General features: G+C 37.3%; 1 protein-coding gene across 9 annotated transcripts in view; it reads left to right on the top strand.

Annotated features, from left to right (window-relative positions):
* The window catches only part of LOC106861714 (uncharacterized), a 59,795-nt gene that overhangs the window by 9,019 nt on the left and 37,149 nt on the right, over positions 1-13,627 (top strand). For all 9 annotated transcript variants that reach the window (XR_015803525.1, XR_015803524.1, XR_015803523.1 and 6 more), the window contains 3 exons: positions 8,080-8,276; positions 10,500-10,564; positions 10,831-10,937. Coding sequence is in view for 4 of the 9 variants with exons in the window: in XM_088164404.1 (XP_088020530.1) it covers positions 8,080-8,276; positions 10,500-10,564; positions 10,831-10,937 (369 nt within the window). In the remaining 5 variants the exon portion in view is untranslated. The remainder of the gene's footprint in view (positions 1-8,079; positions 8,277-10,499; positions 10,565-10,830; positions 10,938-13,627) is intronic.

Below are 13,627 nucleotides of genomic sequence, written 5' to 3'. Positions count from 1 at the left end.
GATGTACGATTGTATTGGAAAAACCAATATTGATAATTAGGATGCTGTTAAAATAGTCTTCAGTTAGAAATGCTTGCTGGTCAGTAAAAAATTTCACATAATTTGCTTTGGTAGGGATGAATATATGCTGTAGCTCTGTCCTGCTGAATAACCTGATGAACACAAATGTTCTGTGCATATCTTGTTGAATTAGAGTTACACGTAGGTGTGTCATTCTGCCTGCTGAGGGAGCCTGCTTGTTAGCAACCTGTTTATAAAAGTAGTTGGGGAGCACCTTTTTTGCGTAGTTCTGGCTGCAGTTACTTCTGTATTTCTTGGGATGAGAGAGAGGAATCTTGTCCAGTGGTGTATCATGAGAAAGGCAGCTCTTCTTTTGTGTGATGGAGGAAAGGGCTGAAGAGCAGCGAGGAATGCAGGAGAGAAGAGTGCTTTAATTCAGCTTGTTCCTGCTCCCAAGCTGACTCTGCTCCAGGTGGATGAACCAGCAGGACCTGTGCCCTGCTGTCTGAAGAGCCGTATGGCTGTCTGGACTTTTTCTTTTCCTTGTAGTGACTGCTTCTGATTCAGAGTGTAATCCTGAAAGATGTGTGTTGCTTTTCTGAGTTCCTGAGTACTGCTGATAAAAGGTGAATGCATGTATGGCATTGAAATAAACAGGATCGGACATTTCTTCTCACCTACTGGGAGACTACTGAACAAACTGCACTCATCTTCACTTGTATTCTATGAGAAATCAAAGGAGAGTGTTTATAGTATCAAGTAACTCTATTTGGTTCGGAAATTTATAATTCTTATTCTGATGTCTCTCCCAATAATTTAATTATGCTGTATCATAAAACTTAAAATCTTCTGTAACTGACTCCAGAAGATCTTGCTTTTTAAAGGAATTAAAGTGAAAAAACAGAATACTAATGTTCTTATTAAAATGTTTGATAGGTCTTTTTTTTAAATGGATTTTCCTGTGGGGAGTGACAGTTTGGCTTTTGAAAATAAAGGAAGCTTGAATATATTAAGTTGTGAGCTATTGGAGTGGGAATAATTCATTTTACAGATGTGTTTACGTACACGAATATGCATAGCTAATAGTTTCGTATCTGTAAAATCACAGAACTTAGTCTAAAATCATAGTAGACTTGTGGCTTAGAGCTGAGTGGTGCTGAATTGAATCTCTGTTAAAGAACATAGAAGTTTAACACGTGATACTGCTCTGTTAACTTGTCCCCATCAGTATGCGTACATACCCTGGAACTATACATGACTGTATTTGTGCTAATATAACGGTTATTTATTTACCTCCAGTTTAAGTCTGCTAAAGAATTGATCATGATGCCTTAAAACTAGTCAGTTTGTTTGCAGTTTTTGAGTCTTAGACGTATAATTGATGAAATTCTTGAAATAAAATAATGTGACATATCAGCCTGTATGATAAGCTGCTAAAACCAGTCAAAACCTGAATAATGTGCAAGCTTTGATTTTTTGAGATGTATAGTGGAGATCCACTTCACTAAATGAAATGGAATTGTGATCCCACACATCCATTTAGAATATGAGGAGAAGGAAGGCAGGGAGAAGATTAATTGGATAAATTTTGGTTTCCTGATAAATAGTTTGATATATTTAGACCCAAAAGCATGGAGGGCAAATATTAGGAAGGCTTTTGGGATGCAGAAAAATTTGTTATTCATTTATTAGTTTAGTAGTAACCTGTTCTCCCCTTAGTTTAAAGAAGCTTGGTGACATGGGGCTTTTGTTGTTTAGACAGTCTGAATCTCTTTTCTGTGCATGCAGTTAATGCGTTCATAATAATGTACAATAATAACATGGTACCTAAGTCTCAGTAGTGACCAAAACATCCCATACCTGCAGCTGCTAGCTATATTGCAGATAGGTCAACAGAGGTCTGCCAGAGTTTGCAGAAGTTACTTGACTGTGTCTGTTAATGATTTCTCCCTTATTTAGGAAAAACTACACTTTTAGCAGTCTTCTGGAAATAAGTACATAGTTTAGATCTCAATAAATCATTGTGTCTGTGGTACCTAGTGTTAAATCCAAAACATCCCAACTTAATCAGTAAACAGGAGTAAATCTGTGTTTATCATTAATGTGCCTTTCACATACGAGTCTCCTGTTCCATGAGTGCATTTGTGCAACCAAGAGCAGAAAAACCTATTGCTTGCACTTACTGATGTCTGGTAACTGAACACTAGAGGGCAGCCTCTCTCCTCCTCACACCTTACTGCAGAGGGTGAGCTTGGTTAGCCTTAGACTGGGGTCATTTTTTTTATTGTCTTTGGGGGTTTTTTCTCCCCAAGTACAGTAATTCATGTGGCTCTTCTGTCTAAGGACTGGTGGGTATAATTTTTTCTAACTTGTAAACAAAACCCGAAGAATTTGCTACATTTCAGTTTTATAAATCTTACCTATTGTTTATGCATAAGCAAAACTAAATAACTCTGTAAACAAGAGTACTTTAATTAATATATATGAAGCCAGGCTAGTTAGAGTTTGCATTCTGTGCATATACTATCATGTCTCAGTGACTGTTGGGGCACTGGATTGAATCCACTTCATTCATCCAACTTAGTTTAGTTGGTGGGTTTTTGGTGTTGGGGGGGGCTGTTGTTTGTTTGTTTTTAATTTTCTTGAAATGTTTGATGCAGATGCTTCTGGGAACTCAATTCCACTGCAAAAGGGTGCTTTAAATCTCAGGAATATTTGTGGCCATTTAATGATTAATTATTAAAACCTAAGCTATTCTTTCATTTTATTTGTTGTCTCCTTAAATTAAGTTTTCAATGTAAAACAAGCGAAGTGCGTGTTCCAGCTTGTGACTCTCCAAGTTGCTTCAGTTGAAGTCAAACTTACTTGCTTTCTGTATATTGACATAAGGCACTGGGATTTGTGCTGGATGTATCTCCTTAATGCATTTGACTTAAAGGTGGGAATCTTGAAGATGTAAGGTTTTGTCCAGTTTTCATGAAGATAGACAGGTAGAGGTGATAGGTGCTGTTTATTTTTCCAGTGAGAAGGTGGCTGCTTGACTCTTGTCTTGTGTGGATTCTCTGATGTTTAGCAGAGAAAGTTCTAGAAACCATTAGTTCGTAGTCTATAGAAGAGTAATGTGCATTCTTAAATGCTGATTTTAAGTCAGTGTTATCAAAAAAGGCATTTAGTCTTGTTCTGTTATTTGTATAGCAGCAGATGGTCAGCAGAAGTGGTAATACATCACTGCTCCCTATTTAATGTCTATTGCCCAGCTTCCCGTGGGGAGTTCACACCATGTGTGAAAATGAACTGTATTGTCAGAGCTACATTGATAATTCACAGCTCTGTATTTAATTTAATTTGTCCCCAGACATTGCTGTCTCTTGCTATTATTTAGTGCCAGTGGGTGATTAGTACATTGTTTTGTTTTGAAATGCAGGAGAGAATAAACAAAGGCTGATCAATATCAATAGAGTAATCATTTTGAGGAGATGATAAACACTGAAATTTTGCTCTAAGGCAAGAATGTACAGTGGTTGAGACTGCATAATCCTCTGGCCTGGGATGACCAAAAGGGTAAGTCAATAGCTGTAGTCTCTTAAAGGCTGGATCCAGATTTCTTAATTTGGGACTAGAACAAAAATCTGGCTGTTCCCAGGAGCTGAAAACACCAGGCAGCTGGTCTGTTTAGCCTGAATTTTTCTGGCCATTAAAAGCTGAGGTACAAGACATAGTCTGAAATGCCTTAGTCAGAGGGGACAAGTGATGTCATCAGTAAGTCTTGCCCAAAGCAGAATTGCATGTTAGGAAACATTTTGGTGCCTATGTGTAAAAAGATGCTTATACCTTTACTTTATAAGTTTGTGCTGATCTTCCCTGATATATTATCAGTTTTGAACCTGTTGTCAGAACATTGTTAGAAGTGGTAGGAGCTGCTACTTTTTGCCTAATAGCATTCTGGTTAAAATACACACCTAAGGAGTTGAGAGCCTTGGCTTAGAACTCTCTCAGTGTGACATTCACCAAGTCGCGTCCTATGAAACTGCATTAACTGTAAAGCAAAAAGTTCATACCACACCTTACTTGGATCCTGGTTCACTTCCACGTGCATTGCTTGGGAGTTTTGTTTTCATTCTTGCCGCAACTTCCCCTGCCAGTAAATACACTACACTCACTGTTCCATCTTCTGTTGCCAATAATCTTAATTGAGCAGTAGTGGCTAGAATGAGGTACTTGAGGGATTTGACACTTCTGAGGGGAGAAATACATGTTCTGTCTCAGGTAATGTCTTTGTCTCTGAGCCAAAGTATTGGTCATGGATTTTACTTTCCTTGTAATTCAAGGTGTAAGAAGTATGGCAAAACAAGAAGGTTTATCTTGATGGCTCCTCAGAGGCTTCTGAATAGTGCACCAGATCCCTGCTTAGACAGCTCAATTTATCACCTGTGACATGCCCATAAACTGTAACATTTCTGAGAGCCAAAGCTGAAGAAAAAACAACACACTACATGGAAAAAATTAATCTAAGAGTAGGTTGTTGGCAGGCAGAGAACTTGACAGGAGACTCAGATTCTTGGTTGCTATAAGAGAAGGTTGATGAGATGGTGGCTTCAGCAGCAAAATCAGTTTTGTAACTTGGGTACTCCTGTGCTGTAGGTCTTCACTAAGACTTGTGTTCACTATTAACTCCTATCTAGGCCCAGGTTGGAGGGGTTTTCTGAGGTGTAATCTTAGCTTTGTCTCATTCATGCTCTGGTTTATTAATGTATATATTATATATACATTTATATATAACATAATTCATAAATTATAATATATCTACTTGCTAAGTAGCAAACATGCAACCTGAAATGGACCTTTTAGATTAAAGAATGGTAGTTGTCATCTCTCCTCCCAAACTGATGTGTATTACTTGTGTATATTGACCCTGTGCTAAAGGAACTGCTTAAATATATTAAAAATAGTACTTGATATTTATCTCTAGTACTGTATTTTATTGATTTATATAATTTAATTAGAATTAATTATATTCCCTTTTGAAATAGTTTCCATTGCTTGCTACTGCCTCATCCTACATAGGGATTTTGTCACTAAACTGATGCAATTCTTTTATTGTTGGAGGATGCCACGTAGCCAAGTACCTTTGGATGCCATGACTGTAGTTGCTGCTAAAGTTCATAGTTCTGTGGTTACTCCCCTGCTACACTATAAAAAGTAAAGCTTGGCTATGGGTTGTGGATGGCCTAAAGTTGGCATGTTTCCCACAGAGCAGATGTCATATGGTGTGTAGTCATTCAGCAAAATCTGCAAGTGAATTTGATGAAGAGTCACTATTTTAAAAGTGCTGGTCAAGGTGATGGTGTGACTGTACTACTTGTGGTATACCTGAGCGAAGCAGCTACTGCTGCTAAAGAGCTTTTTATGCTAGGTTTAAATAGCTGTCATTTGACTGTATCATAGGAGCAACAGACCACTTTATTTCCAAGGTGAAAATTGATTTTAAGTAATGTCTTTTAGCAATTTACAAAATACGTTTTTTCCTTAAGCATGTGTATGTTAGTGTGGGTTATTACTGCCATCTGCTACAAGATAGTACTGGATATTTTTTCTCAGTCATCAGTTACAATCCAGGTAGAATCCAGGGGCTTCTTACCTGGATCATTGTGTCTCTATGTTGTGAATTGTTAAAAAAGTGAGGGAAGCTTTCAGGGCTGGAATAACTTGGGGGAGCACACATCTACTATCTGATCATACAGAAAAGTTCATTGGGTGGTGGTGTACCCTGAGGGGAGAACAATATTTGCCATATCAGGACCATATTAGGGGGTGAAATTTCTCTTTTTGTCTCACTACTGTATTTGGGTTTTGTTTTTTAATGGTTTGGGGGTTTTGAGAGTGGAAGTTGGGCAAAATGAAGTTGAGTCAATGTTAATAGACGCAGTGGTTCAGAGTAGGAAGTTGTGTGTCTACAGTTTACTTCTTCCTTCAAAACAAAGATCACTGGGGAGTAGTGTAAGGGTTGCATATGCTGATGACTGAGATCAAAGTAGGCTGCAACAGGGACACTGATTGTCAGTGCAGGAAGATGGACTGCTCTGGGTGATCTGTCTTCATGGGAATGGTATCTCTTCTGGGTGTGTGATCTGAATAAGCTACATTGAGCCTGCCAATTCTATCCTTGTTCAGTCACTGATCCTGCTTTGTTATGCTGGCCAAATCATGATGCTTCTTCTTGTGTCTCCTTGCATCTTAAATCAAGATATAATAACACATTAGTCCGTTACCGCACATTAATGTTCAAGACCTTTTTTCTATGTCACACTTTAAAATATTGGATGCTATATACTTCCAACTACCATCTTTTTTCTCTTCTCTTCCCCTCCCCCCTCCCTCAAGAATAACCTGGTTGATAATAAAATAATAAATAATAATAATAATAATAATAATAAATAATAATAAAATGGTTGATTCCATTCAATTCTTTGCATTCACCAGGGTAGGCTTTTTTTGTTTTCCATATCGGTTTAGTGGTGTAAATAGTTTCAATGACGATTCAAACGAAGAATTACCTTTACTGTTTTGATGCGGGTTTTTCTAGGTGTTTTCCGCCAGCTATCATACTTTTCAAGTTTGTCTGCTATAAGTGTTAAAAGTTGCTGATCTCTGGTAACAGATCTTGTATCTTAATCCTTTTTTAAAATAATGGAATTATGTTTGAATATTCTTGATGGTAAGGAATCTGCTCAAACTCCCATGAACTTTTACAAATATCCCTTAAGAGTTCACTGGTATTTTTGCTTACTTTCTTCCAGACTTTGTGGATTTATGTTACACAAACTGTGTTCATGTAACCTTTGCTGATAACCAGTTCAGTTGTATGTTCAGCACATTGTTACCACTACTACCCAAAAATAATTAAATTGAGGGTATACTGTTTTTAAGTTTGTATGAAAGACTTGAAGGTCATTGGCTTTAGTGAGTGTGGTAAAGTTCACTACCTTTCATTGTTAGGACCTTTTTAGAGCAGTTTAGCTTTTGCAAGAGACTGTATCTCCTTAACTCCTCTTTTTGTGTTCATTTTATATCTGTGGGACACTTGTACAAGTTTCAGACTTTCTGTGAGAGGGAAGAGAGCCAGGTAGCCTTTTTAGAAGAATATTTGCACTCTTAGTTTAATTCTCAGGTACTTCTGAAAAGTTTTAAGTTCTTAATTTTGCTTAAATTCTCTGTAAATAAATGAAAACCTTTTAGCTAGAAAAGCAGATGTCTGGATGTTGTCCACATAATCCTGAGAATTCTGCCCTGCTACTGTAATGACCAGTATGTGCCTCTTACTATAAGTTATTTGATCGCTTTTTGTGTATTTTGCTTATGAGAATGTGAGGAGGAAGAGGAATATTTTAATTTATGAACATATCCATAATTTCACTGCTTTTCTTTTTGCTATGCTTTATGATTTTCTATTAGCTATGTCTTCTGTGTGCTGAAGATCTTAACTTCCATATGTCTTTCTGTTTTCAGATTGACTTTGCTAATGTAAAATTTTTTATTAATGTGTGAAATTATCCTTTGTAGGCGTGATTATTCCCTTTTCCTACTTCCCTTCATAGTTTGTTCTTCCTGCTTTAACTGCCTTTCTACAAATCCAGAGTGCAAAATGTATTTAGATGTCTTCAGCATCATGCTGTGTGTGCTGCTGTAGCCAAACGGGGCTAGAATTAACCATCTTTTATTTTATTCTAAATTTACATCTTTAATCATAGTCCTCTAATTCTTTCAGCTTCTTTTTACTTGAACTGTTCCTGTTAGTGTCCTTCTCCACTCCCTTCCCTACGTCCATGATTGCAGGTGGTATCTCTTGTCATATCTGTGTTTCTTTGCCATACAATAGACTACATCCTTGTATTATTGCCGTTGAGCAGTTTGTACAGGGCTTTTTTTAGTGTATGTTTCTGCAGAAACAGCCAGATAAATCATAACTCCTGACAGGTTTTACTTAATTGGTCATTAATTCAAATTCTGGTGTGTTGTTAATATTTTTAAATTTTCCTTTCTATTTATAGGGTTTTTTTCTTAATGTTTTTCACATTCTAGGCACAACATAGGCTTTCCCATTGTAGAGTGTTCCTCTGAAGGAGACTTTATTCTTTCCAAGCCACCAGACACAGGGGGACTAGTCTCTTTTGGCACTGTAGCTGAACAGTTGGTGTATGAATTGGGCAATCCTCAGCGCTATCTTTTACCAGATGTTACGTGTGACTTTTCCCAGGTTTCCATCACTGAAATTCCAGGTTAGTCCTCTTTCATGTAAAGATATCTGTGTCAATGAAGTGCATTATCAAACAAAAGCAGCTACTTTAATTTCCATGTAGTCTCTGCATATTTCTTGTTAAATCACTTTCTGAGAATCATGCTGTATTAAACTGATATTTTCAAGGACTTCTGCTAGATATTACTTTAGAAATTTTAAACATAATCCTGCTTATCTTCCTGGCTGACTAATTTATATTTTTCGATGACTACTTCTTTTGCTTTACTTTTTGCTTTACTTTTTGTATACTTTAATGCATGCCTTGTGAAGTCCTTAAATTATGTATTCAGTGTGAAGAGCATTGAGACAGCTTCACTATGATTTCAGTATTTTTTTAAACTGCAGCTAAATTTCTTTTCTCAAAAAAATGTTTTGCTCATCCTTTTGCTTAAGGCATTTGAAATGTTGCTAACAATAAGACTTTCAAAGCACTACTTGGTAATTGCATTTTTCTTAGACATTTAGGTGGATCATAGTAAGTGGTAGAAACATGATTAGGTACAGGATTTCCACCAGAGAATCTTTTTTTTAAACAGTCCTCTTGCAATCCTCAAAACACTTAACAGCCAGTAGACTCAAGATGGTTATAACATATGTTCAGGATTTAGCTTCAAAAGGAAAACAAAAAACCCCAGGTTTAAAAGATTCGAAGAGCTGTAATTTGAGTAAGACAGCTTGAAAAAAATTTTATCTGCAGTCATCTAAAGTGTATCTTTTACTGCATCTGTCTTATATTTTTTTCCTTCTAATGGAACTTATTTGTGACAGAATGCCAAGTGTCTTTCTAAAGCTTAGAACAATCAAAATCTCAAATTAAAGACTTAGTGGGATAAAACTGAAAATGTGGTACCATAAAAAATATTTTACTTGAGTAATAAAGTACTGTAACATGGTACAGTGAATCTTCTGCTCAAGCAACATAACCAAACAGCAGTCTGATAAGGCCAGCTTGCTGCTCCTACCCCCTAGTCTTTTTCTTTATAAAAAAAGAAATCCTAACCTTCCTATGAACTTTTAGCTTGCAAATGACCTGATATGACATGTTTAAACTTAAAATGAACTTTCACATGAACTTTCAGTTAGTCCTCTTAGAAATATAACAGATGGAAAATGGGCAGATTGCTTAAATATTTTAGTTTGAAGTGCTTTGACGTGTACACCAGTAAAAAGAGGAACGCTATCTAATTTTGCTGTTTATGTTGCCAGTTTTATTTTCCTGCTCGATTACTTGCAATGTTTGAGCTGAGAGATGCTTGTTTTCTTTCTGTCAGTGGATGCTATGCATTTGGTTGTGTGGTATTTTTTTCTTTGTATTATGCTTTCACATGGAACATAAAACTCTTCCAGATCTTCACCCTGAATGGAGGGATGTAGCTCTATATTGAGAGAATTAAATTAACCTCATGTCAGTCTTGAGAGAGAGTGATGATGTTATGTGAGTGGTGTGTAAAATTTGTACTAGTGACATTTACTTACATAGATATGTTCTGATCTTTTCAGAATATTTGTGTAATGCTTTGAACTGCTTCTTAAATATTTGCAAACACAGGTTAGGCGCAGGTGAGCTACACTATAGTTCTGTCTCTCAAACATAAGGTGCTCCTCCTGCACTGCTGATTTTCAAGGAGTAGCACTTAGTGATTTTCTCCAGCTCAAGCTTGAACCTGATGCCATCACAGCAATTTTCTCCTTTTTTTTTTTTTTTTTATATTCAGACTGTTTCTGTTATTGGCAAGAAAGCTAAAGTTAAGTTACTCTTCACTTACTCACTCATCCAATAGCTTTCACTGGTTTCTCACCTTGATTTGATTCTTTACTAAGTGAGGGATTGCAGTCTAGTCTATCCAACTGCAGTAAATTGTATGCTCTGTGTGTGTTTGCAATAACTGGATATTAAGAGGAAAATAACTATTGAATCTAATGTCTTAAGGCTGCTTTCTTTGTTAAGTATTTTTTAAGTGTATGAATAAACATTTCAGTCACCCTTTTAAAAGGCTCATGGAAGTCATAAATCCAGTCACCAGTTTGCTGCTATTTTTTCTAAGGCAGGAAGGACTGTTTTCTGAAAGGTTCTCTCTTCTGCAGCAGTACAGCTATCAATGATTTTCTTTTTAATTAAGTGCATTTGATTAATATGTATCACAAAATAATATCTTTGAAGTTCTGTGGAAGAAGCTGAAATACTGATTTTTAACCACTATAGGTTTTGATGGTGGAGCAGTGAAAGTTTGTGGAGCAAAAGGATTGCCTCCTTCAACATTTTATAAGGTATTACCTCATTTTATGGTGTGAAAGATATATTTTGATTTACAACATCTTAAATTTTGGAGAAGATGCTAGAACTCAGCACTATCCTCATCTTCTCTGCCCCAAGGGTAAAAGAAAGAGGTGGAAAATTTGAAAAGGCAAACCTTACTTGGTACATTAAAAACTGCTACTTTGCTTTAAAAGTGTGTATTTGTATAGATAATGATTGCCAGAAGGCAGTTATCAGTACTGAATTCCATGTAACTTCACCATCCCTTTATCATTAGGTGAATGCCACATATCTTGATGGGTTCAGAGCTACTGCTGTTTGTCCAGTGGGAGGCCCCAAGGCGGTACAAAAAGCAAAACGCACTGCAGAAAGTATTCTGCAAAGGTTGGTATTTTGAGTCTTGGAAGGGGTTCTGGCTTCCTTTTTTTTTTCCCCCCCTTGAGGTGGTGCAAATAGAATAGTGACACATGATGGCAACAGTACTAAGCTTGTAAGAATCCTAGAAGATTATAGTTTTCCTATGATATTTCAGTACTTAAGTAGCTTTTTCAAGAAACCTGTTTTCAGTATATAACTGCAGTTCAGTTATGTTTGACAGAGTGAGAGAAGTGTCAAATACATTTGAAGATAGATGGCTGGAGAGAAACCCAAGTTAGTAAAGAGCAAACTGTGATTAAATTTTATTAGATGCCAGAGATAAACCCATGTGAAACTACTTTTCAGCAATTTTCACAGAGCTTTTTAATGAAAAGTTTTACTGACACCAAATGTAGGAAGTTTACTGAATTTGTGTTTAAAACATGCTTATTTTACTGCCTTCTGAAATGTGGCCCAGTGATTATTTTTTGGTTTTTTGCTAGAACAAAGTTCCAATTCCAAGATAGAGGGATAAACTTTCAGTTGTATTGTGATGGCAGTATATTTGGGCAAGGAGGGATTCCTTTTAAATATAATTCCATATCAGGAATCTCTCAGTGCTTATTCCGGTAGCTCCAGTCTTTCTAGTTAAGAGATCAGTTTCCTTGTGCCATGTTTTATATAAAGCTTCCTCCCCATCGTGTTGTAGACCCATGCAGAAACTACTTTTGGAAGGTCAGAAATCCAGGGTTTACTGTGAACTTGGAGTGATTGTTCATGTGCCTATGTGCAGCACTATGCTGAAGGAGGAGTTGTCTGACTTTCCTCAAGAGATATGGCAGATGAGAGCAGGGCTGTTTTATTGCAAATGCTTGTATCCAAGAGCTATTGAGAAAATCAAATGATGGAAAAGCCCTTCAGGAGGTGTTAAATACAAAAACTCGGAGAGTCAGAACCTCTGAAAAGCCATCTTTCTGGAAGCCAGGTGATTATTTTAGGGGAAAAGCCAGAATGGTGTGTTTTCCATTTCATGTTTGCTCTTAGACATATTTCAGACTGTACTATGTGAATCTTTGATTGGAACAAATTGTGGTGCTGTTAGTGGCTCTATGACATCTAGAAAATTAATTGAGCTTGTTCACTGTGCTCTCTTGAGTAATCATCAGAGGAAAGCTGATGTGAGGTAGTTGAAGGCTGATTAACTGGTAAGTGGCCTCGAGCTCATTAGGCATGTCTGTGGGCAAGTTCTCTGTTTTGAAAATCATAATATACAAAAACACATTCTCCATCTCAAATACAGTCTTAATTCCACATACTAAGCTGTTTTCTTTGACACATCAAAAGATGGGTGTATGTCAGCCCAGATAGAGAATAAGAATTCAGCTCTTCTCAAAGAATACTCTATCAGCAGCTATAACTCTTTTGAAAGTTTTTTTGCCAATTTCTTTTCATAAAATCATAGAATTGTCAAGGTTGGAAGAGAGATCTTCAAGATCAGGAAGTCCAGCCATCAACTCAGCTCTATCACTATATTCCCTGAATCACATCACCCAGTGCCAGATCCAGACACCTCTTAAAGACTTCCACTGCCACCTTGGGAGACAAATTCCAATGCCTGACATCCTAAACAGTGGAAATTTTTTTCTGATATCTAATCTGGATCTCCCTTGTCTCAGCTTAAGGCCATTTCCTCTAGTCCTCTCACTGCAGGCACATAGAAGGAACTGGCCTCGTACTCAGTACACCTTCCTTTCAGTTGATTGTAGGAGAGATGAGGTCCCTCCTGAGCCTCCTTTTTCCAGGCTAAACTACCCGAGATCCCTCAACCATTCTTGTAAGACATGTTTTGTAGACTTTTCACAAGCCTTCTTGCCCTTCTCTGGACATGCTTCAGCACCTCAATGTTATTTTTAAAGTGAGGGGCCCAGAACTGGATGCAGCATTCACAGTGTGGCCTTACCAGTGCTGAGTAGAGAGAGACAGTCACTGCGTTGGTCCTGCTGGCCACGCTATTGCTGATCCAGGCCAGGGTGCCATTGGCCTTGGCTACCCAGGCACATGCTGGCTCGAGTTCATTTGGCTGTCAGCCAGCACCTGTCTCTTTCTACCAAACAGCCCTCAGGCGTTCTTGCCCACTGCGGTTGCTGTGACCCAAGTGCAGGACCCAGCACTTCGCCTTACTGAGTGAACTTCGTGCAGTTGTCTTTAGGCCATTGTCTCTGTTTTTCAAGAGAATATTCTAAGGACGTGATCTTTTAGCTACCCAGTTTCCTGTCTGTTCTAGGTTAAGTTCTGTCCGGTAGTCTGCAACAAGTGCAGAAAAAGGGGCACAAATTTAATGTGCTTCATTTATACAGATGAAATTGGTTGTTAGCCTAAGACATTGAGCAGCTTTGGCAGCTTATAAAATGACTTTTTTTGCTTCTTTCTTGTGTACTTCTCCTTTACTTGTTTATTCATTATTGAAAGCGTAAGCGATTTGACAATACGTGTGTCTAGTGTCCTTTTATATCCTTATATTCATGATTCTCTGTTGCATTAGTAACACATGAAAGGACTAAAAATTACCCACAGAATGTATTTTGAACTGTAGTACCTGTAACTGTAATGTTTGTAGATAAATAATTTAAATTAACTTAGTGCAGACACAGTTTGTGAGTTAGTTATCTTAAATGAGGTTGTCTGTCTTCTTTTTTTTATCTCATCAAAAATAAAGG

This window comes from Sturnus vulgaris, chromosome 4 (genome assembly GCF_052056855.1).
Source record: "Sturnus vulgaris isolate bStuVul1 chromosome 4, bStuVul1.hap1, whole genome shotgun sequence".
In the NCBI taxonomy this organism is placed as follows: Eukaryota; Metazoa; Chordata; class Aves; order Passeriformes; family Sturnidae; genus Sturnus; species Sturnus vulgaris.
This window is presented reverse-complemented; position numbering and strand designations above follow the sequence as displayed.